The sequence below is a fragment of the Dendrobates tinctorius genome, unplaced genomic scaffold, assembly GCF_039654945.1.
Source record: "Dendrobates tinctorius isolate UK_male_01 unplaced genomic scaffold, ASM3965494v1 ptg000326l, whole genome shotgun sequence".
NCBI lineage: Eukaryota > Metazoa > Chordata > Amphibia > Anura > Dendrobatidae > Dendrobates > Dendrobates tinctorius.
The window spans coordinates 5,627,249-5,653,069 of NW_027361993.1; the positions used below are offsets into that span (position 1 = coordinate 5,627,249).

Consider the following 25,821-nt stretch of genomic DNA (forward strand, 5'->3'; position numbering starts at 1 on the left):
ATTGGATTGTGCAATGTTAATCAGGGACTTGCACAGATACAATATGGCGTGTGTTATAACATCGGCTTAGCAGTTTGCCCCTATCCAATTATTTTTGTACACATTCAGATCAAAAGGAGGGTTCATCTCAGCCGTATCTGGTTGTTCTTGGGTTGTACATTTTTGTACCCACTGGTCGTTTTTAAAGGTTTGGTCTTTTTTGCAGAGTCTACTGCTTGGACAACTTCTTCTCATACCACTCGTTTGGCCTCCATAAAATAGTAAAGCCTATACTCCCCTCCTGTGCTGGCGTCATTCCCGCGGTGTCAGCACCCTTTCTCCCTGGGGCTCTCGTGCGGAGTTGACACGTGACGCTGGAGCCCAATCAGTGTTGGCGTCACTGTCTCTGAATTCGGACAAATTGATCATGACGAGGTAGTCTGGGATCAGCTGCAGCCCAGACTTCCGCTTGATGTTCGCTTTGTTGGAACATGGAGATAGTGACGTCAGCGCTGATTGTGCAGCCGGCGTCTCCACACTGCACGAGAGCCCCGGGACTGAGTGCGGACATCGCTGGAATGGCCGGCACGGGATGAGAGTATAGGCTTTATTACATTATCGGGGACAAACATTCTGATCAAGAAGGGGTTGTCCTAGTAGTGGACAACCCCTTTTTGTCTCTTATTATGGTGATCACTGTATATGCAGTCTCTCCAAGTGAAAATAAAGGATTTATTGCATGGGTATAAATTACATTTCTACATGTATATACATCACAATGTACACTATTAACAGGCAATGCTGAGCGCTCTAGAGCAGGCTCCATTGTAAAACCAGAGCTACAGATCTAACACCTCTACCATCAGCCCCAGCGATGGGCTGCACATAACACAGAAATCAAGACGGGACAACACAAGGCTGCTCAGTGTCCAGCAGTGAGCCCAGCAGTCAGTGGTCGCCGTAGTTTATACACTGCAGGTCTGTGTCACCGAGTAATGGGGGTCTGTAATCCCATCGTGTAAACATGTTTTTTCTAGGAGAGCTTCCTGCTGAGGTCAGTGATCTCCGTCCGTCTCCAAGTAACAAAGGCAGAGCTGATCCTTACTGGCGAGTAGTAGAGAGTCCTCTCCCAGTGGGTGCCAGGCGAGTGAGAGGACATTAAAAGATCCTGGGGGAAAAAAAGAGTTTATAGTCACACGAAAATATATGCAAATGTTAAAGGTTTACCGCAATAGGAAATCATGGCTGCTTTTTACAAAAAACAGTGCTACACCTGTACACAGGTTGTCTGCGGTATTACACCTATGCAGCAAATTATGTAAATGGGGCTGCAATACCGGACGCAATGGAAGGTCAGGGGTGGCGCTGTTTCTGGGAGAAGGCAGCTAGGTTTTTCCAATCGTGTACAACCTCAGTAATGCAGAACGTAGGCAAGCATTGATTACAGGGGAAATCACTTTTTCTGGCCCAAATCTAGCCATGGTGTCTGATGAATACTTGTCAGCAGCTTTCCCCTACATATGCATGCAATGGTTCCGCATGCATCTTATAGGGGCAACCAATATGGCTGCACTAAGCTCTCACTAGGTCGGTATGTCAGCCAGCTGCTATAGGCTGGATAAGAAGTTCTGCCTGCCACCCAGAGGACGCTGAATAAGGATTTATAACTAATTATTGATCTAATACATTTTCCCTGCTGGCCACAAACATGGACTCAAGATAAGGACTGGTGTAGATGTCAGTGTTTGTTTGCGTCCAGACAGTTCCTGTAATGGACACCGACAATCCTGAGGGTCATCTGTGTTTATAGGAAGGGGTCACTCACCTTCAACAGGGACCTGGACGGAGACGCAGCCAGAAGGAGACCACAAATACACTTTGCTATTTCCAGTGCAGATGGCAAGCCTTGGCTGGACGGGGTCCCAACAGAAAGAGCGGACAGGTGACGTCTGCTCCAGCACCACCGATAACCTCATCTTCTGAACATCCCATATCCACACACAGCACGGCATGTTATCTACGAGACAGCGGTCAGCACAAAAAGTGGTCAATTCCAGCCCTCCAGACATTCCCCTGTGAAGCAGACACCACATGGTGACCATGCTATTATGGGTTATGTGGACTTTCTGGTTTTGTGAAAAGGAAATGTGATTATTCTATGGTATATGGATATTGGGGGGGGCTCAATTTCTCACTGTTTTTAAAGCAAAAGATTTACATTTTAGGTCCCTGGCCGAAAAACTACCCAGATCACAATCCCATTGAGAAGTTTTGAAAACTAAGGGACAATGCTGTAAATATTGAGCCTTTAAATTAACTTGATGCATTTGTCAATAAAAGTGTAAAAACTTATGAAATGCTGATACTTGTACTTCGGTAACCAGATAAACATCCGACCAAGATCTAGAAACACTGAAGCAGCGAACCTTGTGATAACTAAACTTTGGCCAGCCTCAAAGCTTTTGGCCCCGACAGTCCGTGTCCGCCATTCTGTAAGAACAGCATCTCGTGGATTATGTACATGTACAGCATTGTACAGGGGGATTATGGTGAACAATACTGTTAGATACCCTGACTGTTCTACTTTTCAGATTTGACAGCTAATTACTAGGTTTTCCAAAATATGAGTAGGCAAAACAAAGTTACCATTTTTGGTGGCCAAATATCGATTATCAGGACTGAAGGCCAGCATCCCAATCCCGAGTTCTGGATTAGCACGGTCAGTGTCTGGTTTAATGGTGCGTAATGTCACTGGCACCTCCATGAGCTCATCTATGGGCAGAAAAAAGCAATAATCATCCATATTGCCGAGCCAGCGCAAATTAAAAAAAAGCCACTTATGTCAGATTACAGGTAATCTGTCACCAGGTTTCTGCATAAATATGGACAGGGACATCAATTCTAGCGCTGGTGGGTCACTTACTTTTCTGGTGCACATTTACGCTGCAGCAAGAAGTCCGAGTCCTCTCAATGTACTACAGTAATCCATTTCCTCGATGTTTATGAGCTACCACCTAACTATGCCCTAATTGACAGATTCCTCCGAATACTGTGCATAGGCTGCAAATCGAGGGCTGAAGGGTGAGATTACACCATAAGTGATGAACACCGAGAACTAAAGAATTACTACACAAACTAAAATAGGTAACACTGCGCCCTCAGATAGGGTAAGATCAACCAGCTGAGCATTTCACTTTATTATTCCTGTCTCCCGATATTGGAATATTAATAGCCTGGATATATACTGGTTACCAGTCTGCCCGTGGTTAGAGAAGTTGTCCACTACTGGGACAACCCCTTCTGAATACCTATATTTTCCCCCAATAATATAATAACATATACTCAACTCCAGTGTCTGCGCCGTTCCAGCGGTTTCAGCACTGGTTCTCCTGGGGATTACAGTCTCTGCATCACCTACTTCCACTCGTAACAGTAATTTTACAGCTTCCAAACCAAAGAAATTTCCACCTCTCAGTCTGTATCCTACTATTGAGTTGTTTGTCAAACTGGTAACTGATGAATTTTGTCAGATTCCCACCGGTATCCATCATGACAATTTGACAAGACAGCAAAGGACAGCCCTTAAAGGGAATCTGTCACCCCTTTTTTGAGATATGATATAATGATATCATTCAATTGTGTGTCACATAAGGATTCTCTTAGTACTTTTGCTTCCCCCTGACCCCACACCTTTCATGTATAAATACCTTTTTTATATCGGTTCAGATGTATGTAAACTGCCGCTGTCCGGTCCGCTGGGCGGGGCTTATTCAACTGCTCCCCCCTCCCTGTCTTGCTCTACACAAGAAGAAATGCGTAAAGCAAGACAGGGAGGGGGGAGCAGGTGAATAAGCCCCGCCCAGCGGACCGGACAGCGACAGTTTACATACATCTGAACCGATATAAAAAAGGTACTTATACATGAAAGGTGCAGGGTCAGGGGGAAGAAAAAGTACTAAGAGAATCCTTATGTGACACACTATTGAATGATATTATATGATATCTCAAAAAAGGGGTGACAGATTCCCTTTAAAGAACTGAAATCACTTAGGGACATAGTAATAAAGCCGGCTGACAAAGGGGGCAATATTGTGCTATGGCCAACCCCAATGTATGAAAGAGAAGCATTTCGCCGGCTGAGGGATGGTAATTGGTACAAGAGATTAAGGGCCCCATCACACATAGCGACTCACCAGCGATCCCGACAACGATATCAACTTGTCAGGATCGCTGGTGAGTCGCTACATGATCGCTGGTAAGCTGTCAAACAGACAGCTTCACCAGCGATCAGCACCAGTGACGCCGAGCACACGGCGTCGCTGTGTACTTTAGTTACCAGCGCACTGATGCAGGGAGCTGGTAACTAAGGTACACATCAGGTTTCTAAGGGGCGCCCGGTGCTTAGAAACCCTGCGTTTACCTTAGTTACCAGCGCGCTGATTGCTGGTCTCCCGCCTGTCACACGCAGCGATGCGTGCTGGCCAGCGGGAGACCAGTGATCAAAAAAATGTCCTGGCTATTCCAGGACGATCAGCGATAACCGGCAGGGGGGCCGGTCGCTGGTCAGTGTCACACACAGCGATCTCGATGGTGAAATCGCTGTTGCGTCTCACAAAACTTGTGACTCAGCAGTGATCTCGCTAGCGAGATTGCTATGTGTGACAGGGCCTTTACATTTAATCCCACCAATCTCTTTCAGAATCAATTAAGAAACCTTGTCAAGCAGGCCTTCTTAAATGGTACTATTTCCAAAGAACTTATGACAGGACTGATCATTGAGAACCCTCGAACACCATGTTTGTACTTACTTCCCAAAGTACACAAATCCATCACCAACCCACCAGGTCGTCCCATTGTTTCTGGTGGGGGTAGTCTTTGTGAACAAATTAACAAGTATCTTGACTTTCATTTGAAACCGATGGTTGAAGCACTCCCATCTTACATCAAAGATACTGGTGATGTCCTTAGAAAGTTGGAGGGCATACCACTCAAAGCTGACATGTGGTTAGTGACTTTTGACATCGAATCCTTATACTCATCCATTCGACATACTGACAGTATTGAAGCCACTAGGACTTTCCTCCACATGTCTGCTATTGAAAATGACCTTACTGAATTTCTTTTGGTGCTGCGTGAATATGCTTTGAGTCATAATTTTTTTTATTTTTAAAGAAATCTTGTATCTTCAACTTCGAGGGGCTGCATTCGCACCCTCATATGCAAACCTGTTTTTGGGATCCTGGGAACGCACCCTGTTTTTGTTCAGTACCACCCCATTGATTGCACATGTTTTAACATGGGTACGCTTCATTGACGAAATACTCGTTATTTGGCAAGGTTCTGAGAGTGATTTGCTGTCTTTTTCCCAGCAATTGAATGACAACTTAAATATCACATTGACTTGCAACTACAGCCAGACTAGCATTGATTTTTTGGACACTATAATCTATAAGGGTGATGATGGTTTTTTGCATAAGGAGGTCTTCAGAAAATAAACGGCAGTGAATGCAGTATTGCACGCAACTTCTTCACATCCAAGACCCCTTAAACGAAGCATCCCATATGGCCAGTTTTTAAGGACCAGGAGGATTTGCTCTAGTGAATCCTCTTTCTCTAAACAATCCCTTGAACTTGCACAACAATTTTCTGAAAGGGGATACTCCAATAGAGTAATTCGTCAGGGGTTGACTAAAGCACGCAGTCAACAACGAATAGACCTACTTAAACCTAAAACAGTTCTATCTACAGCGCCAGAAGTGAGACTCATCTCGACATTCAATGAGAAATGGAAGCCTATGAAGTTTGCTCTCCAGAAATTTTGGCCAATAATAATAATAATCTTTATTTTTATATAGCGCTAACATATTCCGCAGCGCTTTACAGTTTGCACACATTTTCATCACTGTCCCCGATGGGGCTCACAATCTAAATTCCCTATCAGTATGTCTTTAATTGTTATGAGTGATTCAGTGCTAGCCAGAAACATCTCTACAAAACCAACTATCACCTATAGAAGAAGCCAAAAATTGAAAGATATGTTGGTGCACAGTAACTATAGGGGTCAGACTGATGGTAACTGCTTTGGTTCCAAGGGACCGAAATGGGGATTTTTTCCTTGTAAACGTCTGGCATGCTCAAATATGGATAGGGCTGTTGAATTCAAAACTGCCCATGGGGATAAAACCTACCATATTACGCAGAACTTCACTTGTGGTAGTGATCATGTCATTTACTATGCGACCTGCCCCTGTCCTCAAGTATATGTTGGCATGACCACCAGGGAATACGTACCAGGGAAAATGTCAGTGACATTTCTAATGTGTGTGATGTTACCGATGTCACCCTATTAAAACCTATACCTCGTCATTTCAAGGCTGCTCATGGATGTAACTCCAAACTTAGAGTAATTGGCATTGATGGTATCAATAAGGATTCTAGAGGTGGTGATTTAAAAACCAAACAAGCTCAAATGGAAATAAGTGGATCTCCATGACTGGTTCACTTGAACCTCATGGACTAAACGAGGTTATGAGCTTTGCTCCCTTTCTCTAATGTATTATGAATCTGATGGTGCTCTGATCCCATTTTTATTATTTTAATGTACTCTTTTATGGTTGTTTGTGCTTACTCTAATTTTGTGTTTTTTTGTTTCTTTAGATTATGTCCCAAACCTTTGTCTTGTGATTGCTTTTTATTGTCTTTCCTGATGCTGATGAAGACTTACTCTTATGAATTCATCTTACCTGATGTCTTCCAACATACATAACCTGACTCTGAAGAGGAATTTATCCAGCGGACATCGCATTTATATTTTTGTTTTTCACTTGTATTTATTCATCACTTTGGCATAATTGGTATACTTTATTTTTGTACAAAAAATATATTTTTACTCACGTAATTAATAGGTATATTTATATACAAATTGTTTTTGGTTTCATGCAGTAATTTCACACACACACTTATTTCTTTATATAATTTACCTTTTTTATCATTATTCATTTTCCTTATATATGTACACACATGCCCTTTTTTTCTTTTTTGCATTTTTTAAATGATATACAGTACAGACGAAAAGTTTGGACACACCTTCTCATTCAAAGAGTTTTCTTTAGGCTGTGTGCACACGCTGCGGATTTTGCTGCGGTTCCGCAGCGGTTTTGGCCGCTGCGAACCCGCAGCAGTTTCTGCTGCGGTGTACAGTACCATGATTCCCTATGGGAATCAAAAACCGCAGTGCAGACGGTGCGGAATTTTCCGCGCGGATTATCTGCGGTTTTCAATCCGCAGAAAGAATTGACATGTCAATTCTTTCTGCGGATTCTCCTGCGGTTTGCCATCTCCTCTATTGAGGAGATGAAAACCCGCAGGGCAAAACCGCAGAGCAATCCGCAGGTCTTTTGACCTGCGGTTTCACCTGCGGATTTAACAAAATCCGCGCGGATGAATCCGCAGCGTGTGCACACAGCCTTATTTTCATGACTATGAAAATTGTAGATTCACTCTGAAGGCTTCAAAACTATGAATTAACACATGTGGAATTATATAATTAACAAAAAAGTGTGAAACAACTGAAAATATGTCTTATATTCTAGGTTCTTCAAAAGTAGCCACCTTTTGCTTGGATTACTGCTCTGCACACTCTTGGCATTCTCTTGATGAGCTTCGAGAGGTAGGTCACCAGAAATGGTCTTCCAACAGTCTTGAAGGAGTTCCCAGAGATGCTTAGCACTTGTTGGCCCTTTTGCCTTCACTCTGTGTTCTAGCTCACCCCAAACCATCTCGATTGGGTTCAGGTCTGGTGACTGTGGAGGCCAGGTCATCTGGCGTAGCACCCCATTACTCTCCTTCTTGGTCAAATAGCCCTTACACAGCCTGGAGGTATGTTTGGGCTCATTGTCCTGTTGAAAAATAAGTGATGGTCCAACTAAATGCAAACCGGATGAAATAGCATGCCGCTGCAAGATGCTGTGGTAGCCATGCTGGTTCAGTATGTCTTCAATTTTGAATAAATTCCCAACAGTGTCACCAGCAAAGCACCCCCAAACCATCACACCTCCTCCTCCATGCTTCACGGGGGGAACCAGGCATGTAGAGTCCATCCGTTCACCTTTTCTGCGTCGCACAAAGACACGGTGGTTGGAACCAAAGATCTCAAATTTGGACTCATCAGACCAAAGCACAGATTTCCACTGGTCTAATGTCCATTCCTTGTGTTCTTTAGCCCAAACAAATCTCTTCTGCTCTTTGCCTGTCCTTAGCAGTGGTTTCCTAGCAGCTATTTTACCATGAAGGCCTGCCGTACAAAGTCTCCTCTTAACAGTTGTTGTAGAGATGTGTCTGCTGCTAGAACTCTGTGTGGCATTGACCTGGTCTCTAATCTCAGCTGCTGTTAACCTGCGATTTCTGAGGCTGGTGACTCGGATGAACTTATCCTCTGCAGCAGAGGTGACTCTTGGTCTTCCTTTCCTGGGCCGGTCCTCATGTGAGCCAGTTTCTTTGTAGCGCCTGATGGTTTTTGCCACTGCACTTGGGGACACTTTCAAAGTTTTCCCAATTTTTCGGACTGACTGACCTTCATTTCTTAAAGTAATGATGGCCACTCGCTTTTCTTTACTTAGCTGCTTTTTTTCTTGCCATAATACAAATTCTAACAGTTTATTCAGTAGGACTATCAGCTGTGTATCCACCAGACTTCTGCACAACACAACTGATGGTCCCAACCCCATTTATAAAGGCAAGAAGTCCCACTTATTAAACCCGACAGGGCATACCTGTGAAGTGAAAACCACTTCTGGTGACTACTTCTTGAAGCTCATCAAGAGAATGCCAAGAGTGTGCAAAGCAGTAATCAAAGCAAAAGGTGGCTACTTTGAAGAACCTAGAATATAAGACATATTTTCAGTTGTTTCACACTTTTTTGCTGATTATATAATTCCACGTGTTAATTCATAGTTTTGATTCCTTCAGAGCGAATCCACAATTTTCATAGTCATAAAAATAAAGAAAACTCTTTGAATGAGAAGGTGTGTCCAAACTTTTGGTCTGTACTGTATATTCTTTATATATATATGTTGTTTTATGTTTTATTTTTTCACCACTTCAAATGATATATATGTCTCTATACACCGTTGTGACCCCGTCATCTTAACCCCACTATCACTCGTTATCGATTCTCAGCCCTTTATAATTTATGTACTCTTTCCTCTTCTGTAATTAGGTAGCACACACTTTCTTCTTTGCAGCGGTGTGCGCTTGCGTCGGCTGGCGCGACCACGTTGCTGTGGCAACACGTCCCTTCATGTCATCCTCCCCTCCCTCCTCCTGACACGTCGGAGGTGCGCGGTGACTGATGACGTGGGATGCCGGACCCGCCGCTTCCGGTGTCCCGCTCAGCTGATTCAAGCGCCGTATTACCGTGCATACATAAATCGGCACCTTCATTCCTCCTCACACATGTCCCCCTGGAAGAAGCGACAAGCGAAACGTGCGTCGGGCCCTCCTCCCTGCCTGGTCTACACACGGTAATTATGATTATCTAGTGACAGTCAGCTATGATGGATGTTCAGCTTAATGGTCATGCAGCTATTTGGATTGCATTGTTTACATGAATCTTTAGCTTATGATTCTATCCATCTTTGCACTATTGCACTTTATATTTTACTGATTGCCATTATTGGTGTCTTGCTGATGGTTATGCAGCCACTTGGTGATATTTTAGGCACTTGCACTTTCTCATTTCTTATATGACCCTTCAATTTTAGAGTAGATTTAATTCTATACTTGGCACTTTATTACTTCATACTATTTTGCCACTTTTTTGAATCCATATGTGATGTGGCTACATTGCCCCACACCTGTCATTTAACCATATGTGAATTCATAATTTTCTTTATTCTGTTGTGGACCGCTTGGAGTTCACTCTGTTCAATTTCAGTCCCCTTATGTATATGCAATTTTTAATATTTTGTTTTATATTATGTAATTAATAAAATTTAGTTCACTTTATCTTGGTTTCACACTTCTGTTTTTTTTTTGATTCTCTGCATCAAGCACCAGGGTCTCTCTCCTCTTCTATGGACATATATGCAGCCCGGATGAAGTGGAAGCTGGTGCTGCGCTCTCACTTCGTCCAAATGTCTTTATTTGTCTGAAGGACATGAGAGTGAAGCCAGCACTGTTTGGCCACAGGGATTACGTGACAATGTCACACAATCCCTGGGAGAGCCAGTGCTGACACCATTGGTGACTATAAGTGTTATAAGTATTTTACTGGGGGAAAACATAGGGATTCAGTAGTGGATAACACTTTTAAGGCAGCATGATCCAAGTGACAAGTTCTGTTTAAACAGCAGCCTCTCCTCCCCCAAAATCATCACGTTCAGGCTACCTTGGTGTAATATTTATGGGCTCCTTAGTCTGTCAGGAAACTCAGGCCTTCAGCTCAAGGATGAATCACCAAAGTGGTATTTTTCATACCTTTGTCTCTTACAACAAGTTATCTAAAGTTTTGTAATAAAAAAATATTTGAAAGTTAACTTCTGTGTCTGGTACCACATTATCTCTGCAGAATTGCAAATGCAGCTCTGCAGTTGAATATAGGACACCAGACCTACGCTGACATGTGTAGCTCCTCTTGTCCTTCTATGTAGTAGCCTGTACTTACTAATGGTCTTTTAAATATTTAAAATAAAGCTGAGGTTTTGTGCTCTACAAAAGAACATTTTTTCCATTGCTGGATTTTCTACTTTTTTTGCAAATTTGCTGGAGCCTTGGCTGCGTGCAAAGGAAGCGGACCAAGAGAAAAAGTGTACCGCTTTATGGTGAGCCGACTCCCCACTTCACATTTATTATGTTACTTGTGAATCATTAAAAATTATGTTCTATGCCTACAAATCGAGATGAGCTATTAAATCTGAGTGGAACTGAAATCGAAATCTACTCGAATTTTACAACTATTTGCACGGATTAAGCAAAATGGCTGCTGATGGCCGACATTTCTATAAATCATAAAACACCATCAAAATGTTTCCAAAAAATAAAAGTCCTCATACTCACCTTATGGCTCATCTCTCCAGCCTCTCCACTCCTCACAGTCATCTGTCTGGTCTTTGCTGCATCTTCACATCACCTTTGCTCAAGTTGTAGGGTTCTGTGCAAACGCGAAACGTCATGATGTCATGGTGTGAACCCTGACCTTGCACACGCGTGCAGAAATGTCCCGGGCCTCACACGGTGATCACCAGACAGGTGACTGTGAGGAGTGGAGGGGCTGGAGGCGTGAGCGGTAAGACGAGAATAAGGATATTTTATTTTATTACATATTATCGTATGTTTATTATGTTCTGGGGTATAAAAAGACAATAAGAACAATTCAGCTACATGTAAAATTTTGGCAGGAACTACAGAACCTGCTCACCACTTACATTTACTGTGGACAGCAAACAAACTATTGGGGGCTCCTTGTGGAGGGAACATGAGCTGACTGGGTTCAACGCTTTGACATTTGTCCACTTCTCGGTACACTACCTAAAAAAGAGGATGCAAAGATGTGTAAAAAAGTGTAAAAAAAATAAAAGTACCATTACTAAATAGAAAATAAACCTTCACTGAAATAAACATAAAATGTTCAGTTACTGCACCTTAAAGGGGTTGGCCATGACTTTACAAGTCCCTTTCATGTCAACTGCCTGCCATTGATGGTTCAAAACACTTCAATCAATAGATCTACATAAGTTCCACCACTGGATAAGCTTAGAAAATGTTCCTATGCGGAGATCCCCTGCTATCCTTTCTGTACACTCTTTTGCTTCTTCCTCTGCTGTCCAGTCTGTATCCTATCTTTTCCTACCTCCTCTGCTGTCCTGTCTGTATACTCTCTTTTGCTTCCTCCTCTACTGTCCTGTCTGCTCTGTTTTGCTTCCTCCCTTGCTGTCCTGTCTGTATCCTCTCATTTGCTTCCTCCTCTGCTGTCCTGTTTGTATCCTCTCTTTTGCTTCCTCCCCTGTTGTCATGTTTGTATCCTCTCATTTGCTTCCTCCTCTGCTGTCCTTTGCTTCTTCCTCTGCTGTCCAGTCTGTATCTTCTCTTGCTTCCTCCCTTGCCCAGGAGTTGTGGTATGATCAGACCATGTTCATGCACGGTTAGACACATCCATTACACCAGTGGTGGGGAATATACGGCCCGCCATATCATCCTCTGCGGCCCGCAGCCACTTTCCCCATTTTGTGGCCGCGGGCCCTTTAAGAGGTGCGGCGGTATTGTGCTCAGCAGGGCCCCATTTGCCCCATCATACTCACCTCCTTCAGCCATGCCTGTGCTGCAGCTCTGATGGTCCTGCTCTTCCTGTGTTAGTGCGCGGTCACGTGGTACCGCTCATTAAGATCATGAATATGGACGCCACTCCCCTCCCATAGGCGTGGCGCCCATATTCATGAACCTAATGAGCGGTACCACGTGACCGCGCGCTCACACACAAACAGGAAGAAGTAACAGCAGTAGGGAATGGACCGGAGTCGGACCAAGCCACAGGTGAGCCAGGGGGAGAAGAAAGAGCGGCGGCGGGAATGAGTGGCGACGGGGTGGCAATGGGCGCTTGGGGGGGTGTAGAATGAGCGTCTGGGAGGGGAGATGAGCGGAGCCTGCACTGGGAAAATGGGTGCACTGAGGAGATGGCTGCACTAGGGAGATGGGTGCACTGAGGAGATGGGTGCCCTGGAGACACAGGTGCCCTGAGGAGATGGCTACACTGGGGAAGCGGGTGCACTGGGGAAACGGGTGCACTGAGGAGATGGCTGCACTGGGGAAACGGGTGCACTGAGGAGATGGCTGCACTAGGGAGATGGGTGCACTGAGGAGATAGGTGCCCTGAGGAAATAGCTGCACTGGGGAGATGGCTGCACTGGGGAAGCGGGTGCACTGGGGAAACGGGTGCACTGGGGAAACGGGTGCACTGAGGAAACGGGTGCACTGAGGAGATGGCTGCACTAGGGAGATGGCTGCACTGAGGAGATAGGTGCCCTGAGGAAATAGCTGCACTGGGGAGATGGCTGCACTGGGGAAGCGGGTGCACTGAGGAAACGGGTGCACTGAGATGGCTGCGCTGAGGAGATGGCTGCACTGAAGAGATGGCTACACTGGGGAAAAGGGTGCACTGTCGACAAACTAAATCTTCAAGCACGCCAAAATACTCGGAGGACACCCAAGCGAGTATATTCGCTTATCATTAATGATTTTATACGGCCCCGAACGCTAATATAAAATTCCAAATGGCCCTTGGCAGAAAAAAGGTTCCCCACCCCATGCATTACACAGTACATAGCAGGGGCACATGTATAAGATTATCTCCGAGACATTTTGTAACACATACAATTGTGGAAGTTATTGCTATTTCAAGATTTATTGATTAAAACATACTTTGCTAGTGAGGAAATCCTTTAAAGTATTTATGGCAAAACTAGTAACTGAGTCAGGTGAATAACCTCTTTAACCCCTTAATGACTGCCGATACGCCTTTTAAAGGCGGCAGTTAAGGGTACTTAAACCACAGCACCTTTTATTAACGGCGCTGAGCAAAATGTGTATAGCGCCCCCCAGAGTTGGAATTTCTCCTGGGTTTCAGCTGCCGGGGGTAGCTGAAACCCCAGAGAACACATTAATCGGGTCGACCCCGATGCTGCAATCGCCGTTATTAACGGTATAACGGCGAACGCAAATTAAAACAAAAAAAAAAGTCAGATTTCCCATTTAATCTCTCTCTCCTCTGATGTGATCGCACATCAGAAGAGAGAAATAGGGTCCCCGATTCCCCCAGTACTTCACGGTGTCCCTGGACCCTCCTGCTTCCCCCCACGGCCTCCAGCGTCTTCTTCCGGGAAGAAAATGACGGGCGCCGAGATCTGCTGGCCGGCACCTGGCAATAATAGGAGATTTTTCCTATTGGTTCATTTTGTTCAATGTGATAGACTATCACAGTGATCAAAATAGAAAAAAATAGTATATCAAACCCCCCATTATCACCCCCTTAGTTAGGGAAAAATAATAAAAAAAATTATGTATTTATTTCTATTTTCCCATTAGGGTTAGAGTTGGGCTAAAGTTAGGGTTAGGGTTAAAGTTAGAGTTGGGGCTAGAGTTGGGATTAGGGTTAGGGTTGGGATTAGGGGTGTGTTGATGTTAGAGTTGGAGTTAGAATTAGGGGGTTTCAACTGTTTAGGTACATCAGGGGCTCTGCAAACGCAAAATGACGCCCACAGACCATTCCATCAATGTCTGCATTCCAAAACATCACTACTTCCCTTCTGAGCCCCGAAGTGTGACCAAACAGTAGTTTTCTCCCACATAAGGGGACCAGTGTCAGGACAAATTGGACAACAACTTTTGGGGTCCAATTTCTCCGGTTACCCTTGGGAAAATAAAAAATTGGGGGCTAAAAAATCATTTTTGTGGAAAAAATATGATTTTTTATTTTCACGGCTCTACATTATAAACTTTAGTGAAACATTTGGGAGTTCAAAGTGCTCACCACATATCTAGATAAGTTCCTAGGGTGGTCTAGTTTCCAAAATGGAGTCACTTGTGGGGGATTTCCACTGTTTAGGCACATCAGGTGCTCTCCAAATGCAACATGGCTCCGATCTCAATTCCAGTCAATTCTGCATTGAAAGTCAAACGGTGCTCCTTCCCTTCCGAGTTCTGTCGTGCGCCCAATCAGTGGTTTATCCCCACATATGGGGTATTGTCATATTCTGGAGAAATTGCACAACAAATTTTGTGGTTCATTTTATCTTTTTACACTTGGGAAAATAAAAAAAAATTGGTTCTGAAGTAAAGTGTTCGTGAAACAAAGTTAAATGTTCACTTTTCCTTACACATTGCTTCAGTTCCTGGGAAGCATGTAAAGGGCTAATTAACTTCTTGAATGTGGTTTTGAGCACCTTGAGGGGTTCAGTTTTTAAAATGGTGTCAATTTTGGGTATTTTCTGTCATACTGACCTCTCAAAGTGACTTCAAATGTCATGTGGTCCCTAAAAAAAAATGGTTTTGTAAATTTTGATGTAAAAATGAGAAATCGCTAGTCAACTTTTAACCCTTATAACTTCCTAAAAAAAAAAAATTGTTTCCAAAATTGTGCTGATGTAAAGCAGACATGTGGGAAATGTTATTTATTAAGTATTTTGTGTGACATCTCTCTGATTTAAGGGCATAAAAATTAAAAGTTTTAAATTTGCAAAAATTGTTGCCATATTCCCATTTTTTTTCATAAATAAACACATGTCATATCGAATAAATTTTACCACTAACAAAGTACAATATGTCATGAAAAAAAAAACAGTCGTAGAATCCTTTAAAGCTTTCCAGAGTTATAACCTCATAAAGTGACAGTGGTCAGAATTGTAAAAATTGGCCTGGTCATTAAGCTGCAAATTGGCTCTGTCATTAAGGGGTTAATACAGATTCAGCATAAGCCATCCCCCCCCATAAACCAGCACACCGCTCTCCTGAAATACTCTGTGCTGCTGTCAGCCTGCTCCTTCCACCATATATCTCCATCTGTGACCCCCCCATAGACCAGCACATCTCTCTGTCCCCTTGTGTCTGGTCTCTCTCCCCATGTACCTGGTCTCACTCCCCATGTGTGCTCTCTATCCCCCTGTGTGCCCTCTATCCCCATGTACCTGGTCTCACTCCCCATGTGTGCTCTCTATCCCCCTGTACCTAGTTTCTATTCCCATGTGTGCTCTCTAGCCCCCTGTGCCTGGTCTCTCATGTGTGCCCTCTATCCCCCTGTGCCTGGTTGCTCTCTTTCCTATGCACTCCTCTCCCCCCTGCATGTCTCTCTCCCTTTTATGCACTCCTCTCCCCCTGCATGTCTCTCTCCCCATGGGTCCCTCTCCCTCCTATGCACTTTTCTCTCTCCCCGCTGCATGTCTGCGTGATACAGCAAGCAGCATCAACTAACAAAATCCTTGCTGCCTGCTATCCTCGGTGACTGTTTACTTGTCAGTATAACTTTGCAGTCACCAACAAAATGGCTCCTCACTAAGTTCCTAAATGTCATCCTCTCTTAACCCTTAGCAAACACCAAAAAGGGGAGGAGAGTGACATCACACACGTCAGTAGACTCAGCCCATAATTACTGCAGTGCAATAATGTGTGCTAGTTGTACACTAGGTTTTTGTCAAATTTCAGTAGCTGATCCCCTAGTGTTTAAAAGTGGAAATACCAAAACTTAAAATTATTTTTAATATTTTACTAAATTATAAACAAATGATATTTAAGAAAATTTAAATATTAATTCTTTTGTAGTTGGACGACTTGGACTGGATCTGTGATGGCCATCTGCCATGAAGAATCCTTCACTCCAAGTGCGCTCTCCAACCCAACTTACTGGCGCCCGTAGTGATCACTACGCAAAGTGAGTAGGTCCAAGGAATGCCTAATTGCAGATTTTCAGCTGACTCCACCAAAGTAGAGATTTTCTCACCACAGGGGATAAGGATATTCCTCTGTCGAGTGATGTCTGGCGCCAGTCCCAGATGGACAGAATTTCTCTATGCAACGCTTTCGAGTGGAATTGGGCCCACTGGATACAGGTGATACAAGCTGTCAGGAGGACTAGAATCTTCACCGCCGATCTGATTGAAGCGTGACTTCTCAGGAACTCTTGGATTCTGTTTCTCACGGTCTCCCGTTTTCCTTCTGGTAGGAAGGATGCTCTGCGTCTGGAATCCAACAGCAGTCTCAGGAAAATCTTGCTGTTTCCCGCCACCAGATCTGAATTCTGCAGATTGAGGATCCATCCAAGGTACCCCAATGTGGATATGGTCTTCTCCCTGTGGAACCGGAGCTCTTCCACTGTACTCGCCACCAAGAGGAAATTGTCCAGATATGGCACTTTATTGTTCCTTAAGTAGGCTACAATCTATGACACAAATTTGTTAAAGACGCGATGAGCCAAGGGTAGGCCTAATGGAAGGCACTGAAATTGAAAGCGGCATTTCAGATTCTGTATTTTTACAGCAAATCTCAATTTTTGGGACGCCGGGTGTATCGGAACCTGGCAATACGCACTTTTTAGATTCAGGGTGCACATAAATGCATCCCTGTCTATAAGGGGAACCGTAGATTTTATCGACTCCATCCTGAATCTTTTGTATTTTACCCAGAAGTTTAAGGGCTTTAGATTTATTATAGTGTGGGATTCGCCTGATGGCTTTAGGATGGTGAATAATGCTGAATAGTGTCCTTTGCCCTCTTCCGACTTGGGGACCAGAATTACAACAGCTGTGTTGGCAAGCTCTCTTATGTCTGCTACCATAAGCGAATTTTCCGTCAAGGTACGGGGAGCAATAAACCTTTCAGAGGGAGGCGCTGTAAACTCTACTGCATAACCAAGCGCAATGGTTCTCAAAACCTACTGGTCCTGGGTAATATGGCGCCAACGTCCCGCAAAGTGCCCGAGTCGCCCCCGACCAGGATGGAGTCGTTGCCTCCTTGATCTTGAACCTGACCCAAATATGGATCCCTTACTTTTCACTCCTTTGTGTAAGGTTCCTCTACTGGACTTTCCCTGGCCTGTATAATGGGACTGCCTCCGAGACGGCCCAGGTTTCTGAAAGGACTAAGTCCTTCTAAACCTAACGGAGAACCCCTTTTTTTTATCCGACGCTTTCTCTAAGATATCGTCCAAGGTCGGCCCAAACACCCTTAACCCTGAGATAGTCCATGAGCCGGGCCAGATATCGGTACCACCCGGAGTGACTAATTCTCTTTGGTGTTTTTAGGTAGATGCATGTCTGTAGTTTATGTTTTGATATGATAGCCCTTGCACATCAGTAGCTTAACCCCTTCAGGCCTATTTGTACCCAAATGCCTAGGCCATTTTTTGTAAATCTGACCTGTCACTTCATGCGGTAATAACTTTGGGACGCTATCACCTACCCACGCCATTCTGAGAATGTTTTCTCGTGACATATTGTACTTCATGGTAGTGCTAATTGTGAGTCAATAGATTTTTCCTTTCTGCATAAAAAATTACAAAATACACGAAAATTTGGGAAAAATTCGCTATTTTTGAACTTTGAAATTCTCTACTTTTTACAAAAATGCTGATACCCCCCATAACAGTTATTAGTTTACATTCTCCACATGTCTACTTCACATTGCCATCATTTTGGAAATGAAATTTTATATTTTTCGGATGTGATAAGGCTCATAGTTTTATACGCAATTTTTAAAGTTTACGACTAAATTTCCAAAACCCATTTTTCCAAGGACCAAGTCAGTTCGGACGTCACTTTATGGGTCTTGTATAACAGAACCCACCCATACATTACCCCATTTTGCAAACTACACCCCTCAAGGTGTCCAAAACGGATTTTCAAAACTTTGTTAACCCCTTAGGTGTTGCACAGGAATTCAAGCAAAATGACAGTGAAATATCAAAATTTCAATTTTTTGGCAGATATTCCATTGTAATCCAATTTTACCTGCAACCCAGCAAGGGTTAACAGCAAACCCAAACACAAAATTGGTTACCCCAATTCCGCAGTTTATAGAAACACCCCACATGTACACGTAAACTAAATTATGGGCGCGCAAGAGGGCTCAGCACAGAAGGAGAGCTAGGCGGTTTTTGGGATAATAGATTACACTGGAAGAAATCCAGTGAGCCATGTCGTATTGGAGAGACCCTGAGGTACCCCCCAGAGTGGAAACCCCCAAAAGGTTACCGCATTTTGGAAAATACACCCCCTAAGGAATGTTTTAGGGGGTATAGTAACCACTTTGACCCAACAAGCGCTCCATTGGAGTTTCATGCACTTGGTTGTGGAAATTGAAAAGTACGTTTTTTACCGAAAAATGTCGCTTTAGGCCCACATTTTTCATTTTGAAAAGGGGGACCAGGAAAAAGTACACCCCACTTTTTATTCCCCATTGTCTCCCGAACACGGCAATACCACAAGTGTTGTCTAAAACCACAGTATTGGCGCACAGCAGGCTTCGTAAGCGAAGCTGCGGCAAAATTCACTGTAAGAAATCTGTGGGGCCATGTCACATTTGGAGACACCCCGAGGTCCCGCACAGTGGAAACCCCAAAAAAGTGACCCCATTTTTGAAACTACACCCCCTAAGGAATGTTTTAGGAGGTACAGTAACCACTTTGCACCGGGAACCGGCTCCCGACCCGCGGCGATCGCCCGGCATATGATCCGGGAACGATTTGCCGTACCGCTACAGCGGCCGGCGCGAAGGGGTTAATGGTATTTTTCACCTTTTGAATAGATCCTACCTATATTTCCAAAAAATAATGATTAAAGGTCGATTTAGGGGAAATGCCAAAATGTCAATACAATGCATGTAGTATTTGTAACAAAATTTAATCCAAGTTATGTAAATACACACTGAACATGTCATGGGCTTGTCCATACTAGTGTGTGTGTGTGTGTGTGTGTGTGTGTGTGTGTGTGTAGGTGTGTAGGTGTGTGTGTGCCAAGGGTTTTAATGTTTTTCTTTGTGTTTGCAGGTGTTTACTGACATATCTAATGGCATGATGGAAGTACCAGCGAGGAAGAAATCACGGATCGACTGTATCATACACTGCTCTAATGATGACAGCGATGATCTAGCGTCCCTACAGGATTTGGACTCCTGGAAAACATTGCTTAGGGCTGCAGAGATCAGACAGCATGAATCCGTCCTGGAAGCAGCTAAGGGCCTTGAAGAACGAGAAATACAATGAAGTAGTCACTGGATTCTATCCTTGCCAAGGGTGTCAATGTCGAAACAGCAAGCGAAATCCCCAGGAGGAGGCTACCGAGGGGTACCCCCAGTGATAGCAGGGTGTATGCCAAAGTATGTATGTTCTGCGAGAAGTCAAGCATGTATCTCAAAGGAGAAAAAACAAGGGAGCCAATCGTCCAGTGTGTTGAGCTACGAGCAGATGAGACGATCCGCAGAGCAGCGATAAGAAAAGGCACACAGAGAATCCTTGGTTTACTTAGCAGAGACCTTGTTGCTTCAGTGGGGCACTACCACAAGTCGTGCTACAAACTATTCACAAAAGATGATTCCCAAGTGGCCTGTAGGTCTGGTGCAGCAGAAAATCAGGAAGAAAGCAAGGAAGTACGCTACGGAGAGGCAGAGAGAGAAGCCCTTGAGGAACTCTTCTTGTATATAAGGACTGAATTGTTCCCAAACCCAGAAGTACTGCCTATGATAAACCTCACATCTAGGCTTCAGAGATGCATGATGTCCCGTGGTATCATCAAACTGAAACCATCGACAAAGAAACATGTTCGCCGAAAACTTGAAACAGAGTTTGGTGAATCACTCCGCTTTCTCTCCGATGAGAAAGGTAAGCTTCTAGTCTATCCATGGACGACCTTGCCCGGCAAGCACACAGCATGACAAAAGATCTGCAAGAAGCAAGAGCCGATAACTCTGGAGATGTAGTAACCAAAGCAGCAATGCAGCTGAGGAATGAGATCAAGAAGCAAGATGTGAGTCAGCCATGGCCTCCCGATACAGATCAGAATGTCGTTCCTGCATTAGTCACTCAATTCCTGCAAACCCTGCTTACAGGAGATTGTGAGTGCCAAACTCCCTCTTAAAGAGCTCAACGTCTTGCCACATCCTTCGGCAGTGACTTGGTTTTTGCTGTTACCAATGGAAAGACAAAGCCACCCAAGCACGTACTGCTGTCCTTTGCAATTAAGTCTTTGACCGGCAATACAGAACTGGTTCGAACTCTGTCTTGGCCACTGTGTGTCATATTCAACGGCTGAGGAGATCGATACAGCCCTTTGTATCCAGAAGTTGGAATGTTCAACGGATGACATCCCAATGCCAGCAAATATCTACCCTGGTGTGTTCACAACCTTGGCCTGGGATAACATTGACAGACTTGAGGAGACACTAAGTGGAGCAGGTACATCTCATAGAGTCAATGACATCGCTGTTCAGTCCCATGTTGCATGCTCTGTGACAAAAGTCCTGCCAGATGTAACCAAGTCGAAGAAAAGCAGCATAATTCCGACAGAATTAATGCTACTAATATACAATGTTGGGCGGCGGGGAGGGCCACCCAGGATTGAGACTGCGAATGTTAACACTACCGAGGAGGTCCAGGACTCAAAAACCAAGAACCATATCTGGCTTCTGGCTAGAATGTCAGACCATGAGGATCAGACCATTAGCAGTTGGACTGGGTTCAACATCCAAATCCGCAGCGACATTGTAATGGCCCAGGACACTGTAAGCTACCTGCCCACTATCAATGCTCCTGCAACAGCCATGTCCACTGTGAATGAAGTCTTGGAGCAAACACATGCCATCATGCAGACCCTGAAGCTTAACAGAATTGTGTGCGTGTTTGATCAAGCACTCTATGCCAAAGCTGCCGAGGTTATCTGGAAACAGGAGAAGTTCAAGAACATTATAATTAGAATGGGTGTCTTCCACACAATCTGTAATCTCCTCTCCATCATAGGTAAGAGATTTCAGGATGCAGGCCTTAGAGATCTGTGTGTTGAATCCGGTGTCATCGCTGAAGGATCAGTGTCTGGAGTGATGGACGGCCGGAGGTACAACAGAGCAGTGAGACTACACAAGCTGGTCTATGAAGCACTTATGAGGCTTGCATGGAAAAACTTCTTTCCATGGCTAGAAGAAAACAATGCAAGGGACCTTCACCATCTGGATGAAACACTGAAGAACATCACAAACTTTCGCATCAGTGTGTCGCAGGGATCCTTCAAAAAGTTCTTGGATAATGAATCTTGCACACTTACCCTGAAGCTCTTTCAAGTTTATCTTGAGACCTTCCGAAATGAACAACTCTCAGCATTCTGGATGTCATACTTGGACATGGTCGAGACCATGCTGGCCCTGGTTCGAGCATCAAGAGAAGGCAACTGGATGCTTCACCTAGGAGCAATCCGACAGATAATACCGTGGTGTTTTGCCTATGACAAGGTCAACTATGCCCGATACCTAACCTATTACTATGCTACGATGTCTCGGCTGCCCATAGACCACCCAGAGGTCCATGAATACTTCATGAAAGGTGGCTTTTCGGTCCAGATTGGTAGCAAGAATCCTTTTGGACGGATTCCTGTGGACCAGACCATCGAAGAAACAATCAACAAAGACACCCAGACACCAGGGGGCACAAAAGGCTTCAGCCTCAAAGTTGGAGCTGTCGCCAGATTCTACCTGACATCGGAGTACCGCAGCATGTACTTGAGGCAGCTGAGGGCCCTAGTAGGCCAACAATATACTGACTTCAGTCATTCAGACCTACAGGTGTCCAGGATTAGAAGAGATGAAGCCGATGTCCGATCTTTTGTTGAACTGCTGGAGACTGGTTGGTTGAACCCCTTCAACAAAGAGCATAATGATGAACTTATCAGTTTATCAACAGCGACTGCAGCACCACCAGATGTAGCCAAAGACCTTCTAGGGGCATACAGTATAGGAGAGGATGCATATCACACATTCAAGGATGAGCGTTTGGGTACCGATACGACAACTACACTGTTTCATGACAAGATGACGAAGAACAATCTTAAAACCAGGGCTGTGGAGTCGGTAAGCCAAACCTGCGACTCCGACTCCTCAATTTCCCTTACACCGACTCCGACTCCACGACTCCGACTCCCACACATATTGCTTATATTTAAGTGAAAAATTTATTGTAGTACAGTGTGAACCTCAGACATTTAATCATTTTTATGATCCAATAATCAAGATATTTAGATAGAACAGAATATATATTGGTGTACTACCCGGTTTTCATTCTTTTTGGTACAGATATGATATGGATAGACAGATATGGATAAATGGATAGATAGAGCAGATTTCTAATCTGCTTTTGCTATTGAAAACATTATCTATGAGCTCAAAAACCTTTCAGGTGATGCAGTTTTTTAAAAAGATGATCAGCTTTTGCAGCTGAAAAACGTATCCTCAAAAAATACAGGAAAAACGCTGTGTGTGAATGTAGCCTTAGATCAGGAATATAACAGCCATTTATAGGACATTCCATAACTTTCCCAAACTCCTATGAAAAAATATTCAGCACATCCTGCATTGAATTACTGTACCCAATTTATTAGATATTTTAGGAGTCGGAGTCGGTCCATTTTATACCGACTCCAACTCCACCAAAATGAGCACCGACTCCAACTCCGACTCCACTACTCCGACTCCACAGCCCTGCTTAAAACGTTCTCTAACATCAGAATGAAGACACACAGACAAGGCCTTGGCAAGGAGGTAATTTTGAAGGCTGACAGGAACCTATTTGGCCAGATGATACTTGTAGCTGAGAACAGAAAGCTACAAATGAGTGATGTCTTGACTCATCCCCTGGGGCCATTGCCATGGGCACTTGCCAACGGTGATGGGTCTATCCGCAAGCCCAACAAGGCTGCCCTAGCAAGGGAGTTGGAGAGGAATGCTCCTCCTGCAACCATCATTGATGGGATGAGCCTGGTTCAGAAACTGAAGGGAAACGATGCAACATTTGCCCAGCTAGCAGGCACAGCAATGAGTCGCGCTATCCATGAGGGTGCTAAGAGCAAGCGCATTAATATTGTCTTTGACGTCTACAAGGAGACATCCATCAAAGATACCGAAAGAATCAACAGATATGAAGGCACAGGGATCCATTTCAAGAACATTCAACATGGGCACAACATCCAGCAGTGGAGAAAGCTACTAAGTAATTCCTCCAACAAGGAAAGTCTCAAAGTTTCTGGTAGAAGAATGGAAGGCGAAACACCACAGGGAGAAGCTTGAGGAGAAGGAGATGTATGTCACATGTGAGCAGCTCTGCTTTAAGATCACCAAAGAACAGTGGGAAGAGGCTGCTGACCTTAAGTCAAGTCAAGAAGAAGCAGACACACGCCTCCTTCTCCATGCTCTTCATGCAGCAGAATCTGGTTACAAGTCTGTCATCATCACTTCAGAGGATACTGATGTCATGGTCCTGTGTCTGGGCATGTGCCACAAAATCCCATCCCACCTGTTCCAGAAATGCGGTACACAGAACCGGACAAGATTCCTGGATATCACCACTCTCAGCAGAACATTGGGAGGCAGCGTGTGTGATTCATTGATTGGTATGCATGCATTTACAGGCTGTGACACAGTCAGTGCATTCGCTGGCCGTGGAAAGATGACGACACTCAAGCAGTTGAAGATGAACAAGACATACCAGGATGCCTTTCAGGAAGTTGGTCGTTCATGGGAAGTGTCTCCCGAACTCTTTGAGAAGTTACAGGAAATCACCTGCCACATGTACCTGCCAACTACCCAAACAACTGAGGTAAACAGGCTCCGGTATCAGCTGTTCTGTGCCAGACGTGGAGTGGTAGAGTCAAGTCAACTCCCTCCTTGCCAAGACTGCCTTTTCATGCATGCACTGCGTGCAAACTACCAGGCTGCGATCTGGAGGAGAAGTCTGCAGAGCCAGCCATTTGTTGCAAACCCAACAGACTGCGGTTGGATGATAGATAATGACGGAAAGCTTGTTGTCAAGTGGATGCGAGGGGCACCAGCACCAGAAGCTATTATCCAGCTACTGTCCTGCAAGTGTGTGCGGTCATGCGTACTTCCTCAGTGTACTTGCCTCAGCAATGGCCTGAAGTGCACGGACATGTGCAGGTTACAGACATGCCAGAACAAGGGTATTGAAGACGAGCCAGTAGAACAACAGTCAGCTTCAGAGTCTGATGTTGAAGATATTATGGAGTAACGTTATATAATTATACATACACACAATATATATTATACATACATATATATATATACACTCACTGGCCACTTTATTAGGTACACCATGCTAGTAAGGGGTTGGACCCCCTTTTGCCTTCAGAACTGCCTCAATTCTTCGTGGCAGAGATTCAACAAGGTGCTGGAAGCATTCCTCAGAGATTTTGGACCATATTGACATGATGGCATCACACAGTTGGCGCAGATTTGTTGGCTGCACATCCCTGATGCGAATCTCCCGTTCCACCACATCCCAAAGATGCTCTATTGGATTGAGATCTGGTGACTGAGGAGGCCATTTGAGTACAGTGAACTCATTGTCATGTTCAAGAAACCAATCTGAGATGATTCGAGCTTTATGACATGGCGCATTATCCTGCTGAAAGTAGCCATCAGATGTTGGGTACATTGTGGTCATAAAGGGATGGACATGGTCAGCAACAATACTCAGGTAGGCTGTGGCGTTGCAACGATGCTCAATTGGTACCAAGGGGCCCAAAGAGTGCCAAGAAAAAATTCCCCACACCATGACACCACCACCACCAGCCTGAACCGTTGATACAAGGCTGGATGGATCCATGCTTTCATGTTGTTTACGCCAAATTCTGACCCTACCATCCGAATGTCGCAGCAGAAATCGAGACTCATCAGACCAGGCAACGTTTTTCCAATCTTCTACTGTCCAATTTCGATGAGCTTGTGCAAATTGTAGCCTCAGTTTCCTGTTCTTAGCTGAGAGGAGTGGTACCCAGTGTGGTCTTCTGCTGCTGTAGCCCATCTGCCTCAAAGTTCGACGCACTGTGCGTTCAGAGATGCTCTTCTGCCTACCTTGGTTGTAACGGGTGGCAATTTGAGTCACTGTTGCCTTTCTATCAGCTCGAACCAGTATGCCCATTCTCCTCTGACCTCTGGCATCAACAAGGCATTTCCGGCCACAGAACTGCCGCTCACTGGATTTTTTTTCTTTTTCGGACCATTCTCTGTAAACCCTAGAGATGGTTGTGCGTGAAAATCCCAGTAGATCAGCAGTTTCTGAAATACTCAGACCAGCCCTTCTGGCACCAA

At 44.4% G+C, this 25,821-nt stretch overlaps 1 protein-coding gene across 2 annotated transcripts in view; it reads right to left on the reverse strand.

The window, feature by feature from the left end:
• Positions 1–691: 691 nt before the first annotated feature.
• The window catches only part of WRAP73 (WD repeat containing, antisense to TP73), an 86,244-nt gene continuing 61,114 nt past the window's right edge, over positions 692–25,821 (reverse strand). For both annotated transcript variants that reach the window (XM_073561708.1, XM_073561707.1), the window contains 4 exons: positions 11,403–11,505; positions 2,626–2,751; positions 1,805–1,996; positions 692–1,147 (listed from right to left, as the gene is read on the reverse strand). In XM_073561708.1, coding sequence (XP_073417809.1) covers positions 1,035–1,147; positions 1,805–1,996; positions 2,626–2,751; positions 11,403–11,505 — 534 coding nt within the window. In that variant the 3' untranslated portion in view covers positions 692–1,034. The remainder of the gene's footprint in view (positions 1,148–1,804; positions 1,997–2,625; positions 2,752–11,402; positions 11,506–25,821) is intronic.